Genomic DNA, 23,528 nt, shown 5'->3' with positions numbered 1-23,528 from the left:
CACATGCACACCAGCATGGGTTCTAATGAATCACAAAAAACAGAATGTTAGAAGCCCCTTGGACTTTCTCAAAAGAGGCGTTCTTATTAAATTTATCTTTATCTTCAATGTTTCTTTCCCTTCTGTCAGCTGTGTTTGCCCCCCTTTAGTCACATTTAGCAATCATTTTATTTTATTATGTTATCTTCATTTGGGGAGGTATGGGAGGTACTCGCCTGGTGCCCTTAGAAACACTTGCCAGGCTCTGGGTCTGGCAACTCTCCTACCAGGGTGCTGAGGGCTGGCAGCGGCCTGAGCTGGCCTCATCTGACACTGTGCCTCAGATGCATGCCTCCAGACTCAGCGGGCCACAGAGGGTGCCGGGAGGAGCCATGCTCTCTGTCACAGCACCAAGCATTTATGTTCCCGCTGAGCTCCAGCACCGCTTTTCACAAGCACAGCTCACATCTAATTTAGAAACTTGTGTCTGTACCAGAGGAAATAGATACGATGAACACAAATCTTGCTCCGAATGCAAAGCTGCTCTGGAGTTGCTTTATCTTACAAGATGCTCAGCTGCTTTTAAACAGTCTAATAACCTGGAAACCATTTGAATACACTGCCACTCAGCAGCTCAGCCGTGGAGACTTTGGCAAACCATTTACCAAATACTCAGCCAGCCGCCTCTGTGTCCAGGCAGGGCCAGGGCAAGGAAGGCAGGTGAGCAGTGACCTGCATGTGCCTGAGACTAAGGGAGGGTCTTCTTGGGTTCCCCGACCCAGCCTGGTTGCAGGGATTAAGAAAAGGGGCTGTAACCTTGCTATGCAACACAAGCCTGATGATTAAACATAACGAGCACCTAGCAACCCTCACCACGCAGGAAAAACTGTGAGGTCAGCCAATATTTTATATATTATTTACAACAAATTAATATAAAAATAGTTTACAGATTGAAGAATTCCAAGGCTTGTCCAATTTTCAGATTGACTATAGTAGCGTCGAAGGTGCTGGGGCCCAAACAAAGCAAAAGGCTTGGCTGTGTGTGGCAAGTCTCTGAACTGGGCAGCTAAAGGGTACCAGTCGGGATAAGTGAGATGGCAATGCCCACTGCTCTCAGAGAATCACGGCTGCCCAGAAGGCAGGTGTCTCCACTCTCTGCTCTAGCTCATAGCAACCAGTTAACAGAAAGGAGGCTGAATTCTCATCGTTTTTGCAAAAACTTCTGGACACACGGGATTGCCTGGAAGGGTGCCAAGGAACCGAACCACAGGAACATCTTGGATGGGCACAGATCAGGCTTTAGGAAAAGCATGGTGGTATGAATGACTCTGTGCCGGTAGCAGGGCAGAAAAATAGACACATATTCCAGAAGTCCGCTCATCCGGCTGAAGATCTATGAGTAAATCTTGTGTGTCACCATCAACAAATATATTTATTTTGCTTTTCCTACTGATAGGAAAACTATTTCAGGAAGAAACTTTTTTTTTTTTTTTTTTTTTTGGTGGTGCTGGGGATGGAACCCAGGGCCTCAGGCAAGCTAAGGCACGTGCTCAACCACTGAGGTTCAGCTGCAGCCTGAGAGGCCCACTTAGCGGTCACACTAGCGAACAACTCTAGGACATCCACTTCCTATGTGACTGGAGGCCAAATTCAGAATGCATTTTCTTTATAGAAAGGACCCCTTTAAACTGCAAGTTGGGGGCATAAAACACTGTCATACTTAAGCTGTCCTTAAAAAAAAAACACAGTATCTCCCATCAGACCTTAATCACCTTTTCCTAGCATTGCACTTGACATGACAACCAGCCACCTCGGAAAACTGTTATAATGCTGACTTGGAATCAACCCCAGCCAAGGACAGGCCACCTTGACAGGAAGGGACAAGAGAGTGAGAAGAGTGAGCTCCATGACCTGGCCAGCTAGCCTGCTATGCTCGTGCACCTGTGTCTTAGGAGGCACATCCTGAGCACTCCTCCCACAGTTACGAGCTCCTTTGTCTCAGGTCAGAAAGAGGAAACTGGATACAGTGAAGCTGGTTTTTCCTTCTAATAGGAAAGCTTCCTGCTCCTTCCCAAGCAGCACCAGCAATGTGGGCAGCAGGGAAGCCCCATGGTTCTCAGCCACTCAGCTGCACACCTGTGAACAACTTAATGGATCCCAAAGGTGAAAGGCTGAGAATGCTCTTCTTAAAACTTTGCTATCTGAGGTTGGGGCAGTCCACTGCCCACAGAAATATCAAGCTTATTAGTAGGGCAGAGGCATGCAGTAGACTTGATATTGCAGATGCGAAGGTTACTCGTTCATAATCCTCATTCTCCCCATGTACGTGATAAAGCCAGGAACGGTGGCCTGCTGCTGCTATAATCCCAGCAACTTGGGAGGCTGAGATTGGAGGACTGAAAGTTTAAGGGCAGTCTCAGCAATTTAGTGAGACCCTGTCTCAAAAAAAAAAAAAAAAAAAAAAAGCTGGGGATATAGATCAGGGGCAAAGCACCTCAGGATTTAATCACCAACATCAGATTTTAAAAAATAAAAAAATCTCAAAAGTTCAAGGCCTTACAAAATAAATACTAATCCAAAAGAGTAATATCAGACTCTGGTGGTGGTCATAGTCTTAAGTAACCATATCTTGGGCTGGATTAATTAAAAGGTTTGTGAGAACCATACTGCAAATACTAAATCAGCATACTAATATTGATCAGTTACGCTATTTCATGAAATAATCTACAATGGCAGACTGACTGACTTTTAATCCCAATGGTCACATAAGCAAGACATTTCTAAAGCAAAGGGGACTAGGGGGAAAAAACAACAATACTCCTTTTGGTAGCCAGAAAAGTGTAATAAACACAGGACTGGGGGCGTAGCTCAGGGGTATGCTTGTCCAGCATACACTGGGCTCTGGGTTCAATCCCCAGCACCACACAAACACACAGAGAATGAACATAGACTTAATGTCCCTAATCTAAAAATGTGAAATTCAAAATGCTCAGAAATTCAAAACCTTTGAGTTCCAACATACAGTCACAAAGTTTTGGGTTTGGGATGTAGCTCAGTGGCAGAGCATGTGTTTAGGTACGCTGTGATGTTGTAGGACCTCGATCTATCCCCTAGTCCTCCAGCCCCCCACCTCAAAATGTTGCAGATCTTGGAGCATTTCAGATTTAGGGTTTTGGGATAAAGGATGTTTGATCAGCAAAGTTTATGCAAATATTCCAAAAATCCAAAAATCTCTGAAATATGAAACATTTTTGATCCTTTGTTTTAAATAAAGGAAACACTCAAGCTATATAGGGAAATCCTTTATAAAATAGTACAGTCTAGAAAACTGCTCCCTAGGTTCCATAAATTTATCGTGAGTTTATAATTTATTTCCACCTATTTTATAAGCCTGTTTCTTTTACTTACTTACTTTCGAAATACTGACAAAGACTTGTTATGGGAAATGCAAAGTGAGCAAATAATGGCCACTTTTGTATTAATTGAATGTTAATTTTAAAAAAAGTTAATCACTGAACTTTACACCATAAATTCTTCACTCTTATTGAAACTGAGGCTCCACAATGCACTATATGCTTTTAAAACTTAGGCCTTGCTCATCCTCAAATCATTGCAGCCCCTCCCCTGGACCTTGGGAAGAATCACTGATTGAGGGTGGCCCAGGGCACCTGAGGACAAAAGCCACTGGGGCAGCCAAAGCTCTGAGAAGGGAGGCCAGGAGGAAGAGGGGGTGCACAGGACCACCTGCTCCACAGGTGGCCCTAGGGAACTTGCCAGAGCCTCAGCACTTCCACAGGGTGAAGCCTCCAGTCAGGAGCCTGGCTTCAGAGCCTTGCCCTGTCTCCAGCAGCAAGAGAAACAGGCCTCTGGGCTCCGGCCTCCCCAACCACAGATGCTCCTGGTCCTGCCCTGGGTCGGTTAGTGCTGCCACAATAGGCAAAGGTTTGATGCATTTCCTGACAGAACCTAGGGATGAACACAGAGGAGTGGAAAACAATACTCCAGACTTTCCAAGGCTATAATTCCTAAAGGGTCTGGCATCCTATTTCCACCATACAGCAACTTAAATGATGGCTAGGTAAGTCACATGAAAACTGTGAACATTGATCACCTGTCTTAATCAAGACTAGGTTTCTACATGAATTCATGCCTTACATTAAATGAGAGTTAAATACTTTTAAACAACCCTTTACGACTTTAATATACCCTTTGAATAGTTTTCTCTGATAATAAAGCCCTCTTGAAATATTATTTTCATAATGGTGACCGTGAACTGGAACATACATCTCTACAGCACAATTCTCAGATCCCTGCCTCAGAAATGGCCACCAAAGCTGTCTAAGCAGAAGGCTCCTTCTGGAGCCCATAGAAAGAACAAGGCTTCTCAGGAGCCTGCCCTCTGTGGCTTATGGCTCTTCTTCCATGAGCCAATGATGTAGTATAATCTGCATGTAGTCCAGGAGTGACCCTAGGTTAGACTGTAAATGTCAACAGGTGGCAATACCATCATGACTCCACCAGTCAACCACGAATTCCTGGGAAACCTTCCTAAGTCCGGCCTCACTGGAGCATGATCAAGCCCGCTCCTGTCTCACTCAGAGCATCAAGAAGCTGCAGCCCTCTCCCTACTACTAGCAAAATGTGTGATCGATTAATAGATATTTCAAGTGATGAAGCCTAAACTGCTGGTCAGTCAGCCGCAATCTGATGAGCAGGTTGAGGCAGGCATTTTAGTGCTCACACCGCAGTGAGCATTAGCAGATGCCACTCACAAACAGCATTCAAACACAGCACTCACAAGAGATTCTCAGGATGAAAATCTCCCTGTGGAGAGCTGGGGTCAGCTAGGGTACTCATGGGTGGGGGTGGATTACTGCCATAAAATCCCTTTTACAGGCTGTTTGCCCCTCATGAATGTAAGTAATGGATGAAGGAGCTCCCCATGAAGATCAAGATTCCTAAGCTGCTGCCTTTACAGTACTAAGATCTCTCACACTGAAACTTGGGTCAAGTTTACACATCATTTCCACTGAGAAGCAAGTTTTTATTTGTAACAGCACATCATGAATACATTTCTCCCAACACTTAAATTCTAAGGGCTTTAATTAACTCAGCCTAGGCAAAGTCCACCTGAATGAGCCCTTTCCTTCCCATGTAAAGACCTATCTTTTTCAGTTCAGTCTGTACATAGCTGGCAACTCACCTTGCTAAATAGCAATATCACTCGTACCAAACCTCCAGTGGCTCCCTCATCTCTATGAAGAGTCAAAACTGGAGTCCCTATATCACCCAAGCAAAAAATGATTTGTTCAGCACCAACGTTTTGAAGGACCTCACCACATTTATGTACTCTCTCACACGCGAATTTAATTTTCTAATGTACCAAATTTCAGATCTTCACCTCCATTAAACCACTGCCATGTCCCTATATCAATTATTCACCCTTTGTTTTAATAACCTGCTAGATACTCCAATAATAATGGATGTGTTTTAAAAATCACTTTTAAAGTCTGATGAATCTGGCAGGTGGAATCCTCACTCCTCCATGATCCTGGTGCGACCCAGCTGGGTCTCATCCTTTTGCACATTGCTAAGTGGCTCCCTTCTCCAAAGCAGGCCTAAGACAGCCTCACCCGCCATTTTCCCTGCCCTCACCCAGAATGGCAGTTCCAGAGCATGCACTCCTCCCTCTTCCTCCCTCCCACCTAAGCTCCACGAACATCCACTCCTTATCCATAACTTTCGTAATTTTCTCCTATTCTCCCTGGCACATTCACCTACTCTCTCCCCGAGTCCTTCCCACTGATCAAATACCACAATAATGACCAAACTTTAACTTCCCATCCTTACCAAGGAGGAGGAGGAGGTGAAGAGAGGAAGGAGGGATAGGGTAGAGAAGAGGTGGGGGGAGGGACCAGACCAACCCAGCTCTGAAAACAGTGGCAGCCCCGCCTATCTTACCTCCATTTGGAGATAAGAGTACCTCCACCCTTCTGCACTCTCCTAAGTCCCTTTCCTCCTCCACTAGGTCTATGGCACCGCCACTGAGGTCTTGCATGCCTGCCTGAGTCACCCCAGACTTCTCCTCCTGGTCCTTCCTTCCTCTGATGGCTCATTCTCAAGACCTCTGACCCTGGCTGGGGTTGGCCTGCATGGAACAGGGGTGGGAGCAGGCAAGCACCTCTGGGGCCAAGGCTCTGCCTGACGACTCCCTCCCTGTGTGCTCAGCACACTTCAGCCCTTGAGAAGGTTTGGCCCCACTGCCTATTAGCACTCCAGACCCAGGCACGGGTCAGCTGTGTGTGCACACGTGCTGGTCGCACACCCACAGCAGGACTCGAGGGGTTAAGACTACTCTCTGAGAGTGTCTGGCGCTGCAGCACACACGAAGCCAAACATTCTGAGGCCGGAGGGAAAGGGGACAGTCAAGTTGGCCTCCATGGGATGGCAAAGGTGATTACTGGAAATTCCTTGAGGAGCCTGCTGTGGAAGGGTAAGTCTAGTTTTGGAACACTTAACCAAATAAGTCAAATATTTTCTACCACAAAGCACTTTTTCCCAGGATAGAAGGCTGGGCGTTATTAGCCACCAACCCAAGCCAGGCTACAAAGTGAGAAATGCCATTTTTTTGTGAGCAAATGAAACACTATATGAGGAAAGAATGAGAATGTATACATGTAAGAGAGCCACGTCTTTGAGAAGATGCCATTTCTAACACTCAGTGTTCCTATCCATCAAGGACACAGAGGTGGAAGGTAGGGGCCCTGTGGGGCCAGCATCACCTTCTATCAGCTCTGCTCACACAAGCAACTCAGCAGTGGCTCTCAGGAGAACTATCTCCAAGGAAGGAGTGACAGGTGCTTGGTTTAAAGCCTTACGGATCACCATTTTGGCACAGAAACTGCAAACAGAAAATTGAAGAATCTACTGAACTTTAAACTAAGTTCTAAAACTCAGAACTACACAGTCAGTACTGATCGTGAGTTTCACCTTGAATGAGGCCTGCATTTCCCCACCACACAGCAGGAACTCTGTAACCAAACGTTCTTCCTTGAAAAAGAAATGATGTGGTAATTTACAATTTCCACAACTCATAATATTCTTATTTTAGACTGTATGTTTTGGGGATATTTTCTATTTCCTAGTAAACATACACTGGTTTTTATACTGCTTACATCAGGAGATTAAATTACTGAGAGTAGGAAGGCACCATTTTCTTAAAAATATAACATAAACCCACTAGAAGATAAAAGAATATGCTTTTGACTTCAACTTTGATAGAGTTTCAAGTTAATACTTTCCAGCAGCCCCAGTCTATCGGCTGGAAGCACACCGCCTCTCGAGGGCTCTGAGGTAAATCAGCGCAATCCTGGGACGACCCACTCAAGTCCCACGACCTCTGCCATGAATGCAGAGCCCTGCAGGACCTGTCTCCAGACGCCGGCCTGCTGGGGAGAGCAGATCTGCACCTTGTCAACACCACAGCAGACACACAAGGGTCCCGGTTACTAAGACGGGTAATTACAGAGAGTGACGGCCATTCAAGAGTGCTTCCAGATCAACATTCAGTTTAAAGTGTAAACCTGCGGTTTTATTATTTTCCTGAATAAGCACCATTACTGAAACATTACTGAGGAAAGTCTGGCTTCTCCTCCTGTCCTCAGGGCTCTACCCTGGCCTACTGCCCAGTGGGCAGCCTGGCCCACCTCCTGTACACGCAGACTCTTGGGTCAACTCAGTCAGGATTCTTCTAAGGCTTTAGAAAATGCACAAGAGATTACGAGGTACCGAGGAAAACAAACAATGGATTGTTACAGTACATACATTCTGGTGGAAGTCTGTTCTTTCTAAAAGCAAGTCTCTCAGTTTTCTTTCTGCTTTCTGCCAAACTAAACAGGACTCCGTAAACATACTGACGAACTGGCCTATAGAGCAGGGCAGCCGGAGGCAGGTCTTTGTTGGCTTCATCTTCAATAGAAACAGCAATTTTGATTTCACCCTTTGCATGGAAGAAAGCAGAATAATATTGCACATTTTTCATGTTGAATTTATAATCAACTCACAGAAACATACTGTATTATCTCCATTAATGACATTGCAATTCTATTCCAAATCAAAGGCTTAACAACTGGCCTACACCACGACGTACATAAGAGTTAATTTGGCAGTCTGGGTCGAAATGTATGCTCAAAGCCTCAAAACAGACCCTACACTACTTTATACTTAATCCAAAATTAATAACAAAACACGTAGAAAATCCAAAGTCTTTGAAACAACCTAGACAGATCACACCAGACAACAAATAGAATAGAAAATGTTGAGAACTTGGAACTTTTTTATTTAAGGGATTAAGATGGTCATAGTATAATAAAATTTATAATTTTCAAAGACCTGATGCAATCCAAGGAATTAAGTATTCTGAAAATGAAATGGTCATATATTTTTAATTAGGCTTTCATTAAAAATGACCACATATTAAAAATATTCTACCTAAGAGAATGCTCCATTTTACAAATGTACTAGGTCTCTGCATTAGTGTGATAGGTGCTCAAAGAGCATCTCATTGTGAGTGAGGTCATGAGCAGCTACTAGGGCAAAGGATCAAAGCACCTCACCTCACTCAAGTTCCAGTTAATCTCGTGACTCAAGAACATGCCTCCCAGAGGCAAAGGACCCACTGTGTGGCCTTCAGCAACCCAGACTGTTGCCAAAATTCTGTGGTCCTGTCTGGGGCATTTTATGACACCAAAATATATCTCAGAATATTTTGTGGAAAAATTTTATTTATGTATATTCATAACATTAAAATATATTTGATATCTTCAATGTCTGTTAAATTTATTGCCTTAATAATTTTATAACATTTTGTTTCATAAAAATTTAATTTCAAAACTGGTCATTCCCTTTTCGTCCACTACTCTCATATTCATTCATCCAGTAGCTGTGTGTATTCTAACTCTTTCTCTAAATCCAGTAGCTATGTGTATTCTAACACTCTCATCTCTTAGGATTATGATGCTTTGACAATTCTCTGTACTATCATGAAACTTCAGGTAACTACATGTCTTAGCCTGTACAATTTAATGCCAGAGTATTCAGCTCATAAGAAATAGTATGCTCTATACTCTAAACTATTCCCTACGATACTTAAAAAGCTGAACATTCTAAAATCTGAAAAGACAGGTTTACTTTTCTCAAAGTCATATGTCAACAATTTCCCCCCTGAAATTTGTGAGAACCGAAGAGTGTCAGCTACAGTCTGCATCCCTCCTGTGGATCTGAGTAACTGCTGGGGACAGGCCTCAGATCCCATAGGGTGGGTGCAGCAGATGGCTCCAGGGTACCCTACATCTCCAAGAGCCCCACAGGGAAACTGTGCCATCGTTTTACATGTTATTTCCCCAAACTTTGGTCTCTTAAACTTAGCAAAATCCTTTTCCCACAAAGTAACTTTCATTTACCCTTTATAATTTACATTGAACCCCAAAATAATATTTACCTTACAACCACAACCTGAAAGTGATACTATTCATGCATATTAATATCAAACAGTAAGATGAGTTTGGAGGCAATTACATCTAAAAAATAAGTGAACCAAGTAAATATTACTAGCTAAATATTCATGTCCTTTTTAATTTATAAAAATAACCAATGTTTGGACTAGTCCATCATCAGTCTACCTCATGAGTACTGTGGAGTAGGAGTCTTTTATACTTACTGACTCCATTTCACAAACCACAGATGAATTGCAAAAACCAGAAAAGCCTGATTATATATAGTGGCACAAGTATTGAGGAAAGCACATAAATAATACGATAGTAACAAACCAATTCTGCATGATAACTGGTCACTTAAGTAGCTTATTAAATTGTGGACCCATGATTACAAATGCCAACATAAAGACTACAGATCATTGAAGAGATTTAAAAACACATAGATGCACTGGAAACACCCAGATTAAAAAACAATGCCACACCATATGCACATATTTAATCATGCAGTTGGAAAGATACCAGTAAAGTGAAATTATGACACTGTGTAAAAAGGTCACTGTGTTTTCTGAGTGTGCATATGGTAACAAGATCCTGTATTCCACAATGCTATTAGCACCATTAAAACTGCACTCAATGAAGTAGATGAACAAGTCAAAATACATGAAGTTATTACTACCTACTCAAAAGGGAAAACATTACTTTCTAAGGACAAACAATAAATAAATCAGACATTATATCTTACATTAGAATTAATTCTGACATTACAGCACAAATATGGAAGAAATTTTGAAGTTGAAATCAGGATAATATAACTACCAGTAATAAAACAATGTGATGTGTCATTATTTCATTAGAAATTTGAAAAACATTTTAAACTAAGGTGAAGAAGAAAGCAAGACTTTCAAAAGGTCTTTACAGGCATGAACTTTCAGCTTTTGTTTAATGTTTAGAAAAGAGAACATACACTCTGATTACAAATATTTTACTAAGAAAGAAAAATGGTTTCCAAAATGAAAAAGTACAAAACACCTGTCAAGGAATGGAAGCCACTCCAGGGCCCCTGGATAATACCTTCGTCAGGACGTGGAAGATGTAGGGGTACATCAGCCCCTTCTTGTGCCTGTGCTCGGCCACTCTTAGCACCTCAGGTGCGACGGGGGGCAGGGGAGGTGTGGTGATGTCCATGTGGTTCCTGGTGGGCATCGACAGGAGGCAGGGGATTGGCTGGACTGTGCCCATCTGGCTCCCTTTGCCTTCCACTAGCTGGCTTCCTGAAGAGGCAGTGGAGGAACCTTCCGCCTACAGAGTGACGGACAGGAGAGAGAAGAACAAGTTTGCATCACATTTCCACTTTCTCAGATGTTCCAGATGCTTGTTTACCTGACATCCATGGAGGGTACAGAGTCCTAGCTGGAGAGACCAGATCTAGTGCCAACCTAAAGACAGAGCAATCAGAGAGAGCTCTAATCTGATCCTTTCTCGGACTGCGTCGCACACAGAAATGACACTAACACCCGCCGTCCTCGGAGGACAGCCCTATGCTCCCAGCTCCTCTGTGTCTGTGTGACTCTGCACTGGGGGAGGGGGGATGGTGCTGGAGGCTCAGGAAGCCACTGTTGCTCCCCCACCCACTGTGCTCATCTCTTGGGACCTCCTGCTCTGTCACTGCTTCACTACCTCACTCGGCTCTCACTTCCCATCACCACTTGGCGAAGTCCTCCGTGTTCCTGCTGTCCTCAAGAAATTGCTAATATTTCTACACAGCAAGAAACTAACACTCAGAGAGGCTAGCTACACAGTCTGCCTACCAATATGCAGCCAATAATTCAGAACTGAATTCATATCCAACCCTGATTTAAGTCTTGCTCTTTACTGCCATCGCTGGTATTTAAAGAACAGAATCCTGCTGGGTATAGTGGTACATGCCTGTGGTCCCAGCTATGCCAGAGGTTAAGGCAGGAGGATCACTTGAGCCCAGGAGTTTGGGGCAAGCCTGGACAACATAGAGAGACCCTCATCTTAAAAAAAAAAAAAAGAAAGAAAGAAAACAAAACCCCAAACTCAATTACATGCAGGCAAAAATTAGAGCAAAACCAAAACAAACCCAAGTAATGCTATCAAACACAATTGCTCAAATCTATTAGATGGGAAATACCCCATTTGTAATAACTACCCACCAAAACCTGGAATGTGTGCACAGAACAGGAAAGCACTGTGACCCCAGATGATTAATGCAGTGCTGGGCTAGTGCCAGGTGGTGGTGCCGACGAGACGCAGGAGATGCTCTGGCATAATCTGTATCTTCTGAATAACTGCCTAAGAGCAATTATTATTTGTACAATAAACTTCTTTTTCTTGATCAGAATAAAAGTTGGAAATGAGAATTTGCTTATTGCTTGATTCAGTGCCACCCTAAAGACACAAATTTTTCTGTTTTGGAACAAAATGTCTTTCAAATGGGTGCAATTAAGTGCTTAATTTTACTCTTTAATACACAAGTGCAAAAATAAGTTTTAAGAAGAGTAACTAGTGGATAATTCACGAGTGTTTTCTACATTCTCCCTCTTCCAGAAGAAAACAGGAGCAACTCAAAATGCTTTGGAAGGTGCTTTGAAAATAATAGATATCCACAATGCAATTCTGTTACTTATTTGTAGGACAATCATTCAACAGTTGGGACTATGTAACAGTTGAGTTCAAATGAATTTCTGATATTCAGATGACCCTGTATATAAACCAACCCTCTTCCAGCAGGAGTCCTGCCCCTTCTAGGGCCCACAGGTGGCAGGCGTGGCTTTGGAAAAAAAAAAAAAAATTCTAGAGATCACTATTAACAAGTAGAAACAAGTAAGAAGGGAGAAGTGAAATTTAGTTTCTTTCTTTTGGGGAGGGGGACAACCAAGGATTGAACCCAGGGCACTTGATTACTGAGTCACATCTCCAGCCTTTTTTTTTTTTTTCTTTTTTAATGATTAATTTACTGTATTAGCTTTTTCCTCTATAGCTTTATTTATTTGTTTGTTTATTTTATGTGGTGCTGACATGTGCTAGGTAAGTGCTCTACCACTGAACTGTAACCCCAGCCCCATCTCTTCTTATTTTTAATTTTGAGACAGAGTCTCATTAAGTTGCTTAGGATACCAGTAAGTTGCTGAGGCTGGCCTGGAACTTGTAATCCTTCTGCCTCAGCCTCCCAAGTCTCTGGGATTATAGATGAGTGCCACCACAGTTGGCAGTTATTTCCATTTGTAATGAACACATTCCAGATGCTCACAGAAATCCCCCAAGACAGGCAACTCAGGCAGGCTCAGCACTATGCCTCAGAGCAAAGAGAGGTGCACTGGGTAACCCCGCCTTGCTGAGACAGGCTGGAGGTAACTCTCCACAATTACTTCTTCTCCCCTCTGGAAAGACATATGTGACCTATGTGCTCAAACGAAAAGGATTCTTATTTAAACTGACCACTCATACAACATACACAGAATTAGAACTTAGAGAAAGAAGGCACAGACTTTGTACCTTTGCTTGGTCTCCTGGGTCTCCCCGCGTCTGAGGTTCCGTGTGGCTTCCGGTCTTCTCCCAGCCAATCTTGTTCCCACTGATGTGGCTGAATGTAAAAGGAAACCATCATTGACTACCGTGAACCACCGTCCAAACAAGCTGTGATGACAAGAAGGGCCCAAACTAAGTCTACAGACTTGTGATAACAACACTAATACTTCCCATGCTTTACCCCACCCCAGAAATTAGCTCTAGAAAGAATTCTGTTCTATTACAGGAATATTTCTTCCTGCTTCAAAGGGGCAAGTGGCAACCATTGATAAGGAAAAGGAATTCTCAAGGAGGGACCAGACAGTACAAAGATGGCCTGTGACATACTCAGCACCATGGAGTGCAGAGGAAATAAAGGCAGTCCTCGCCTCCAAGGAGCCTTCTGTTGTCACAGGGAGACTAGAAATCACATCATGTAAGTGACAACATTCAGGCAGCAAAAGATTCAATGTTCCCAGCAAAACTAATAAAAAGGTGTAAGGTAGTGACACACATGTAGGGCGTCTAGTCTACTCTGCAGCCAGGGCCAGGGAAGTTGCCAAGCGAACCATCAGGAAGGAATGGGAAGAGCAATACAGGAAGGAAAAGACGATGAACGTGGCGAGTTTAGAACAGGAGGTTAATGGGAACTTATTTGAGGAACAGCTTTATTTGGCAAAGTAGTAAAAAAATAGGGTAGGGAGAGGGATGAGGCGGGCCCAGCGGAGATGTCTCTATCAGCCTCTATTAGACCATGTTGTGACCCTGAGGTAGTCTGGTAAAACCACACAGTGGGTTGAATTAGCATGTTGCAAAACGAAAATGGAACAGACCAGAACAAGTGTGAAGAGTAAGCACCATTTCTTAGTTTTCTGCTGACTTGTGCTTGTGGACCACAAGGCTAGTAGGGTGGTTTATCATGGTGCCCAGCAAAGTGAAAAGCTTTGTCCTATAGGTAGCAGGTATCGGAGGGGCCTTGAGCAAGATGGGCAGGGAACTACTCCACGCTGCAGACCCAGCAGACAGGGTGACTCCAGGTGGGGATGGCCAGGGCAGCTCTGGGCATTTTGCCCCTGCACTTGGTCCCTCTGTGGCAGGCCTAAGCACTCAAATGACCTCATGAAAAGAGTTCTGACAACAGGGCATGCCAGCATGGGACACTGAGACCTGGCTTATCTAACTGACCTGTGTGACAAATGGACAGACTTTAAGACCCATTAATTCTCCTATCTTCTAATCAACTTCATTTTAGTTCTAATTTTTAAATAAAGGTACAAAAAAAGGATAGATGAGAAGATTATCCCATCCATCTTAAGCCAAGAACACTGCCCCACAAGGTGACACCCCAGAGTCTCATTCCAGCTCCTCAATCCCAGTCACACGACAAGCCCTTCTAGTCAAGGACACCACACACTTGACACAAAAAGACTGCTCTGTGTCCAGGTTCCCAGAGTTGTCAGGGAACCACTGCTCTGTGCAAGGTTTCTATGAACTCAGGTGCCACTGACCCAACAAGAGGACCCCCAGCGACGGCCAGGAGGCATGGAAACCAGGGCAAGCACCCTGGGAGAAGGAGGGTCCCGACCACTAAAAAGGCCAGAGGAAGCAGCTCTATTGGCTGAGTGTGAAGAAGCCTGGACAACGCACTGGAGGCAGACCCATCAACGACTGGCGAGTGTGCTGCTGGGGGAAGGGGTCAGAGAAATAACAGCTGGATAAGTGCTGTGAGGCATGTGGTGGGGACACACGGGGAGATGAGTCCCTTTATCATGCCACACACCAAGAGTACATGACGATGGTAGCACATGACATGAAGAACAGCCAAGATTCTCTAACCGCTGTGAAGACGCGTCTGGAAGGTTCACTGACCACAGAGGCAACCAGCACTCCCCAACCCCCAGGATCAGGAACCCCAGACAGAGGGCAGGAAGGCTGTGCACCAGTCGTGAGAGTGACAGGAGACAGAGCAGTGGGAACACGGGGTTGGGGGATAATTAGCTGACCCCCACAAGCTTTCTTGTAAAAAAGCGATTTATCTGCAGCACTGCCTGGCTTAAGTCAACAGAACAGGTAATATTCCTCAGGAAACAAGCTGCTATCTGCAAGAGAAATGCAGGCCCAAAATGCCAAAAGGGGCGACTTATCTGACCTTTACCCAGATCAGATCCCAGAATTCAGCAAGACAAGGATAATTCCCCCTACCATAAAACCTGTGAGAGCAGGTTCCAAGTAGAACTGGCTGGCATGGGCCAAAGTTGCTTAGAGCTGGACTGTGCAGTGGGGTCGCAGTGGGGACATAACCTGCTGTCAGTCTCAAGTCAAGACTGTCTGGAAATTTCTCCGGGATCCCCCCCCAAAAACTGGAGGGCAAGGCAGGAGAAACTGTCCTTTTCCTGAGATGACCCACCCTCTCCACTGCGGGTATCTGTCCCCTTTTTCCCTTTTCCTATCCCTTCAATAAACTCATGCTTGCTACTCAGAGTGATGTGTCTGAAATCTTTCTAATGTCATCGTGAGAACCAGTGAGAAAAAACTGACCTGACCACCTCAGTTTTGTGGCAGAATCACATTTTTCTAGTGACCCTGGAACTCGACCCACTGCTGTGCTACCAGAAACCCCATAGAACCTACACTTGCTAGTATTAGTGTTTGTTCTACATAGTTGATCAAACTGAAAATAATGTCATCTAGATGCTCCTAGAACCTTCTAATGATACTATAAAATCTAAAATTTTCCCTGAAAAGCCTCTTGATAACAGCCAATTTTTTTTTTTTTTTTTTTTTGGGTATTGGGGATTGAACCCAGGGGTGCTTAACCACTGAGCCACATCTCCAGCCCTTTTTATATTTTGTTTAGAGACAGGGTCTCATTGAGTTGCTTAAGGCCTCACTAAGTTGCTGAAGCTGGCTTTGAATTCACGATCCTCCTGCCTCAGCCTTCCAAGCCACTGGGATTACAGGCCTGTGCCACCACACCCAGCTGACAACAGCAAATCTTAAAATAAGTCCAATATACTTCAATGGGATAACTCTATTACTAAACAACTTAAGACAGCAATTATATGAAAGTGACAAAGGCCATACTTGGAAGAAGAGATGGATTCGATTTCAGAATTCTTCCATGCACATTTATATTTCATCTTACACACTGATAAGATCTTAAAACTGTACTTAAATCAGATGTCTCCCCTCTTTCCTTTTGGCCAGGGGGAGAGACGGTGCAGTGCTAGGCTATTTGAGGAGGGAGGCTCCCTCGGACCCAGACCGAGTTTACATCCCTCTGTATAAGCCTCTGATGATAAAAATTCAGGCTCAGAGAGAAGGGAACTAATCAAGGCGTGTGCACGCGCGCACACACACACACGTAAAGGCACTGGTTTCAAATGAGACCCATTATTCCAAACTGTGCCACACGTAGCCTTGGGAGAGCTGGCTGTGGATGGAAGCTGCACACACATGAAAAGATCCAGCAGGTGAGCAACAGGAAGACCACGTGCACTCTGGCAAGTCCACGTGTGGTAGGGGAGCCCAGCAGGGCAGGGTGGGCCTTGCAGGTTGTCAGAAAGCGGCAACACAGCCTTGCTTCTCCAGGGACACTTGGGGCTGCTTCTGCATGAAAGCATGCCAAAGGCAGCAAACTACGCTAGTCCCTGAAAGACTTCCTCCCACGTTTCTTAGCGAATGTGCTGGTTTGCCCAGCCCCCATCCCAGAGTATGATGTCAGAGAGAAGAAAAGGGGCAGAACATGGAGCAAAACCTGACTCCAGCAACAGGAAGAGCAAAGGCAAATAATACCAATGTGGAAGAAGTATTAAATTTTGAAAGGTAACAGATACAATCCACAGTAGAAATATCTGAGGAGAGTGTGTGTGTAAAGTCAGAGGTGGCCAAACTAGCAAGGCTGACTTTCAATAAGAGTTTTCAGGGCTATCTGCTCCCTAACTCAACCGGCTGAGAACAAAAGAGAGAAGGCTCTAGGTCCATGTGTGACAGGAGGGTGTGGGCCCCAAGGCGCTTGGCAGGACTTGGCCTCACCAGACAGGCACTCAGGGTTCTCCATCGAGGCCTGGTCTGGTCAAATGCCATCCTTCAGAATCCTGATGACCAGGAAGGCTACGCATGCAGACACCTACAATGCCCTCTTGCCCCTAATTATGCCAATGTCCCTGCACTCAGTCTTCTCCATGGAACAGGGTTGGGAGCATAGAATCAGAGAGTGCAGAAAGCACATCCAGATATGTGGTCACAGGGCACTCCTTCCAGACTGTGAGGGAGGGTCCCGAGGTGCTTCATGAGCCACTGCTGGGTGCTGTGACAAATGAATACAAAACACCTTCAGAGGGGAGTGGGTAGCTAGGACATCCACAGACCCTCTCACTGCAATGGCACAGATCAAAACTAATTTTTGCCAAAATTAAGAACTGTTTATATGAGAAATTACTAGAAAAATCACTATGTGTTAAAAAGCCAAGATAGAAATCTGTCCAACACAAAAGCCCAACAATTTGAAAGACAAGCCTACACCTGCTCATTGTAAGCCATTCCCCTAGCTGCTGGCCTATGGGTGTCTCCATATCCCAAAGCTGGGAAACATAATTTTCTTTGTGAACCACAAGGTTTCTGAAAAAACTCAAAGTGGAAGAAAAACACCCGGACCCCCTTAAGGAAAAAAAGACACAACCTCAAGCACATACTGCCTGGGATGCCAGGTCCGAGCTAACAAATGAGATTCTTTATCTATACCACATTAAAAACCAAGAATATATTTGGGTTTTTGAAAATAAATAAATTATTTATTATCTGCAAAATGATACAATGATACATTGAGAAGCCCCTTCCAAGATAAGACCTTGGTATTCTGAACAATCTGCAGTTCCCCAGATACAGCTGCAAATATTTTGATCTTATATTGTTGTAATGGTTAACTTTAAAATAATAGTGATAGCTGCCACTTATTATGCACATTCATCAGTTTGTATAATTCACGAACAACCCTGTAGACCTCCCACTAACACAGGAGTGCACTGGAGTCTGAAGCCAGGTAACACAGACCAGGAGGCCAGCTCTCGACAGCTGCTGGGGTACAGAGGCTCCCCAGGGTCCTGAACTCCTACACGGAGCAGCCTTCCTTCCCAAATCATCCTCCACAGCCCAGATGTGGGCTTCCAGGAGCTACACACATGAGTTAATGGGGGGTGAGCATGTGCAAAGTGCACACAAGAGATGCCACCATGCAAGCATAACTCAAAACCAACAGTACATGCCAAAAGACACTCTGTGACACTGGGCGCCCTTCTCCACTTCAGGCACACATATCAGTGTACAAAAACATGAAACAGCCCATGTGAGTGAATAAAGTCACAAAGCTGAAATGTCTTCTCTCTGAATAGGACTTTTACCTATCCACTTAAAAATGTCAGCAATAATATGCAAAAACACTAAAGCAATTTAAGTGTAATACACATATTTACACTTATATGTACAAGTAAGTACACACGTAAACTTACGTAAGTGTATAGAACATAAAAGAGGGAAGAAAAGGGGAAAAGGCAAGTCGCTATCCCTAAGACCAGACCTCAATCTTGTAAAAACTGTATTTCAGTATATGCAGAGAAACATAAGATGTCTGAACTCTTAAAAAGAGAGTCACCTCTCTAGAGGTGGAAGATGGAAGATTTTCGATATTGTATTTTCCAATGTCTTAATTCTATATAACTTTGTATCGAGATGGTAATTTTTTAAAGGATGTAAAAAAAGAATTAAAAATATAGCAACCTCATTTTGATTCAAATTCCATGAGCCCAAATAAATCTACAAAAAATAACATAAAATAAACATCTCCATAAGGACCTGAATGTAATTCTTAATTCAATCAAAACAGGACTGACAGAGGCCACAAAGGGAAGGAAAAACAAGACCACCACCTTAATTCAAAAAAATTTAACCAAGAATAGAACAAGTGTGTGCAGATGCTACTCTGACAAAAAAGAACAGAAGAAAACACATTTCTTTCTTATTCTCCTGCTAAACCAACTGTCATGGGCCTAGTAACTGGCTGGTCTGATCGTGGCCCAAGGCACCTTTTCCTCCTAGGGCAAACAGCACACCGTGGAAGTCCCAGCTGGACCCAGGCCTCTTCCCACAGGCTTGCCCCATCGCTAATCTCTGTTGAAAAAACCCCTCCAGCAGCAGAGGCTGTGGCTGGGTGGCTGGGTGGCAGGACGGCCCCATGCTCCAAGAGTCCTGCGCAGAACTGTCAGGACTCCCATTCCACAGAACCGAGAACAGAGCCACTTGACAACTCTCGCAACTCAAGAACCTGAAATGCTGAACAAGACATCAAAAAAAAATAAAGGGAAACAAAGGGATGAAGCACAGGGACTGTCCAAGGCATGTCATGATAGCCTCTGGCAGTGGGGCTGCCTGTCCTTAGGGTCAGCTGGGTCAGCTCTGCACTTTCTCAGGACATTCCAGGGGCACTGGGTAATGCTCCCTGGGCACACAGCCCACACCCACTTTCCTACAGGTACAGAGCACATCTCCACAATCGGTGTCTAGTGCCCAGTGCCCGTGGCTCTCAGACTCCTATGGGAAGGGCTGAGGGGCAAGGAGGACCTGCCGGGAGAGCCACGTCTCACCCTCTCCACCCACAGCACCCTCCATAGTTTATCTTTAAGAACAAATGTTTGACAATTTTATGGGTTTTAAAAAAGATACCTTTTTATGTTTTAAGTTTCATTCCTTGATCTTCTTAGTGAGGGTGAACATCCTTCTACGTGTTTAGTGATGTCTGTATTTCCTCTGAATTGCATGCGTCTATCTTTTGCCATTTAAAACATTTATCTTAATTTGTAGGAAGCATTTTTCTTTCTTGGTTGCCTCTTTTATTCTGTGACAGTCCCCATCACCCATCACCAACACCCTTAAAAAAAAAATGCCATTGATTTACTGTTGGGAGAACTAGGCCATTTCTTTTGTAAACTGTCCCACATTCTGCATTTGACTATGGCTTCCTTGTGGTATCATCTAACATGTATTATGGGAAGGATTTCTAAATTGTAGAAGCTGACCTTTGTTTTCCATCACAGGCATCTCAACCTATCCAGTAAGTATTTACTGAGTACCCCTCGGCCCCCCAGGCAGTCTTGGGGCAGGGGGACAAGTTGTGAGGCAACTAGAAGGCCGCTCTCCATTGCTATTTCATGGTCTAGAGATTATAAGCATTTCCACAGTCCACCAGTCAAAGGGGTTAAGATCAGATCTCTGAGGCTCAGCTGCTCAACTGTCCAGAGACTTTTCTGTCCCAAAGGAAAACGGCACAGAGTTGAGAATAAACTCATGTCCAAAGAAACACCAGGCCTCTCCGGCCCAGGCCCTGCTTGAGCACACTCAAGGCTGTTTCCTATGGCACTGAAGGCCTCCAGCTCTACAAGGCCCAGGCCCGGGGACCAGGTGTCAACCTCCTACCCTGCTCTCCTGCGCTCTGGACAAGGACTCCTCTTGAAGTCTTCCTCACACACTTTCATTTGCTCACTGTCCTGCTTCAGAACATACCACATGAGCACAGCCCTGTCTCTCCCACCCACTGCCCTGCTCACTGTAAACAGCAAGTGCTCAAGCATTTCTTGGCTAATAAAGGATAACTTTTTTTCTCCCTTAAGACCATCCTAAAAGCACAGAGTAGGTCTGGGGTTCTAATTTGAAACCAAAAGTAACTAAAGTTCTGACTTATTACTCCTGGTTTATTTATTTTTTTTAATTATTGTTATTTTGGTACTACAGATTGAACCCAGGGGCACTTAACCACAATAAGCCACATCCCCAAGCCCTTTTTGAGACAGGTCTTACTAAGTTGTTAAGGGCCTCGATAAACTGCTGAGGCTGGCTTTGGACTTGTGAGCCTCCTGTCTCAGACTCCAGAACCGCTGGGATCATAAGCATGGGCCACCACCCCTAACTATTTGTTTTAAATATAGACAGGGTCTCATTGCCCAGGCTGGCCCCAAACTCCTAAGCTCAAGTGATCCTTGTGCCTCAGCCTCCTGAATAGTTGGAACTATAGGTACATACTACCATGACCTGCTTTTGAGTATTTTTTTTTTAACTACAAAATTCTGTTCTCTTACGTAGTCTTGAACTGCATAGAATACACACCACATACAACACATTCAACAAACTAGAACCTTCACTGAAAACCATGAAATTGACTCCTCTTGGCCCCTGCCACACACATAAACTTAAGTTGAACCACAGCACGAGCCATAAGCAAAGCACACCCCCAGTCTAGGGTCTAACGCTGAGGCTTCAGGCACTTTTCCTATCTGCCTGCTTTCCTTCACTTCTGACATGATCTCTGTGTATTAAAGCGAACATGGAAAAGATTCAAGGAAATTAAATCTCTGCTGAGTGAGACGTCTTGAGTCCAGCCTTTTGATGTGGTGCTGTGTGTGCACTGTGCCTTCTCTTCTGCCTGACACTTCACGCTGCAAGGATGGCAAGACACCAACCACAAGACTGAGCAGTTCACACCCCAGCTGCAGAAATAAGATGTGCCTGCAAGAAGCAGTAAAAAATGGTGTGCCTGGGGTGAAGACTGGGAATTTCAAGACTTCACAAGGAGACCAGATCCCAGGGCCCAGGAAGAGCTGACCAGACCCTTTATGAACAGGTTAAGAACTGAACACACAGAAAAGCACAGTGCCCAGGCAACTGTCCTTGCTCCAAGTCCAGCTCTCACCCTCATGAAGACAAATCAGATGGGCAACCTGTGGTCTCCTGAATGCCCACCTTGGTCCAAGCAACCACCTCAATCTCATTTCTAAACCTCCTCCACTAGCACGTAACTCTTGGGTATAAGCTTACATCTTTTGCCTTTTTTGGGTGATGGGGACATGGGGGACATGAACCCAGAGCCTCACACATGCTAGGCAAGCACTCTACAACAGAGCTCCGTCCCCAGTCCACTTCTTTTGCGTTTTTACCCTCTGTCAATGTTCCAGAGTCTGTTCAGATACTTTGATCTCACTGACACAAGTGAATTTTAAAAAGAAAACACACAATGACCCAAAATTCTAGAGGGAAAGGGCTTCTTGGACCACCTGTCAGACTTCCATGTGAGCCTGAGACTCCATGAGGTACTTATTTAAAATGCAGATTTCTGGGCCCCAACCAAGAAATTCTGTTTAAAAGGTATTAAATTTATCATCCTACTAGAAGGCCAATTTAAATTTTGGAATGCTAAATTATAATCCTTAACTTCACTTTGGAGTTTCAGGATTGCGTATACATAGCCCATTTATGAATTTTATATTTCTCTGCTACAGACAGGATGTGCAGTCCCAGGTGGCAGAGAACTCTGCCCTGATCGCCACCAAGGTCAGCTGACATTTGGTCCCATTTTACAGGTGGACACACGGAATATTACAGAGAGGAAACATCACTTGCTTCAGGGGACACATCAGCAAGAACCTGCTCAAGGCTGGACACTTTCTCTAATTTCTTCTGTCAGAGGTCAGAGCTAGAGGTAACATCCATTGGCCCTGTTATAACTGAAATATTATTAACTAGCCTTGGTCATCTGCCCGACAAGATAGAGTTCAAACTAAGGAAAAAGAAACATAGACTCAACGGAAAAGACACTTCCTGTTTCTTTTTTCCTTACCTTTTTTTGAAATACAAGACAGTTTAAGGGAAGGGGTAGTATCCATTTAAGATTTTCTCCATCAGATTTTAACCAACTACGTATTTGCAACACTCCTCTCCTGGAAGAACTCCGGCCTGGGTCCAGGCAGCTTTCCGTGGTTTTACTTGGGCAAATAGTATTATTTCAAGAACAGTTCTATGAGCTGCTGAGTTTGGAGAAGGAGAGGAATTCAGAGCTCCCTGCAGCCAGGGGCCCAGAGGTTAAGGCTGTTGGAACAGTGGGGCTGATGCACATGAACCCCCATATATTCTACGAGTCACACAAATCCCTTCCCAAGAGGTTTCCTGCAGCTCCGGCCTTGGTGCTGGCCTGGTGCAGATAGCCACAATGGAGACCTCACAGACCAAGCCCTCTCTTCTCTCTCCTCCAATGCCAAGGAGCACAGGGCGCAGCACCTACCTGCAGTGGACCGCCTTAGTTAACACCCAAGCAGCTGCTGGCAGAGGGAGCCCCCCAGGTCACAGGCACCGGGAGTGCTCTGTGAGCACGCACACTCACTTGGTCGCCCCTCCACTGCCCTCGTCGTTGTCTGATGATGATGATGTAGAAGAGCCAGGGAAGTAGGCGGAATCCACGTGATTGGGGCTGCCACTCTGGGCTGGGTTGATGGGCGAGGACCGCTCATACAGCGGCGTGTGCTTCCCCTCGTGAGGAATGTTGCTGTAGTTATTCTGCTCTGTCAGGTTCTTCCCGCTTGTGTCCAGAGTGAGGGCCGGCTCAGCTAGGCTGTATGGGTATGGACCCTGGCCCGGAGCCCCCCCAGGGCTGGGCACCTGTGGGGCCTAAAGCACAGGGCATAGGTCATCACATGAGGCTGGCTT

The 23,528-nt window shown here is 44.7% G+C and overlaps 1 protein-coding gene across 1 annotated transcript in view; it reads right to left on the bottom strand.

Moving 5' to 3' along the window:
- Fam120a (family with sequence similarity 120 member A) overlaps positions 1 to 23,528 on the bottom strand; it is a 103,288-nt gene that overhangs the window by 24,734 nt on the left and 55,026 nt on the right. The window contains exons 7-10 of the mRNA XM_076837261.2: positions 23,206 to 23,489; positions 12,993 to 13,080; positions 10,545 to 10,772; positions 7,804 to 7,978 (exon numbers count right to left, since the gene is read on the bottom strand). Of these exons, the coding sequence (XP_076693376.2) occupies positions 7,804 to 7,978; positions 10,545 to 10,772; positions 12,993 to 13,080; positions 23,206 to 23,489 (775 nt within the window). The remainder of the gene's footprint in view (positions 1 to 7,803; positions 7,979 to 10,544; positions 10,773 to 12,992; positions 13,081 to 23,205; positions 23,490 to 23,528) is intronic.

Source organism: Callospermophilus lateralis, chromosome 17 (assembly GCF_048772815.1).
Source record: "Callospermophilus lateralis isolate mCalLat2 chromosome 17, mCalLat2.hap1, whole genome shotgun sequence".
Classification (NCBI taxonomy): Eukaryota; Metazoa; Chordata; class Mammalia; order Rodentia; family Sciuridae; genus Callospermophilus; species Callospermophilus lateralis.
The sequence above is the reverse complement of the archived record's forward strand: the minus strand, read 5'-3'. Positions and strand labels throughout refer to the sequence as shown.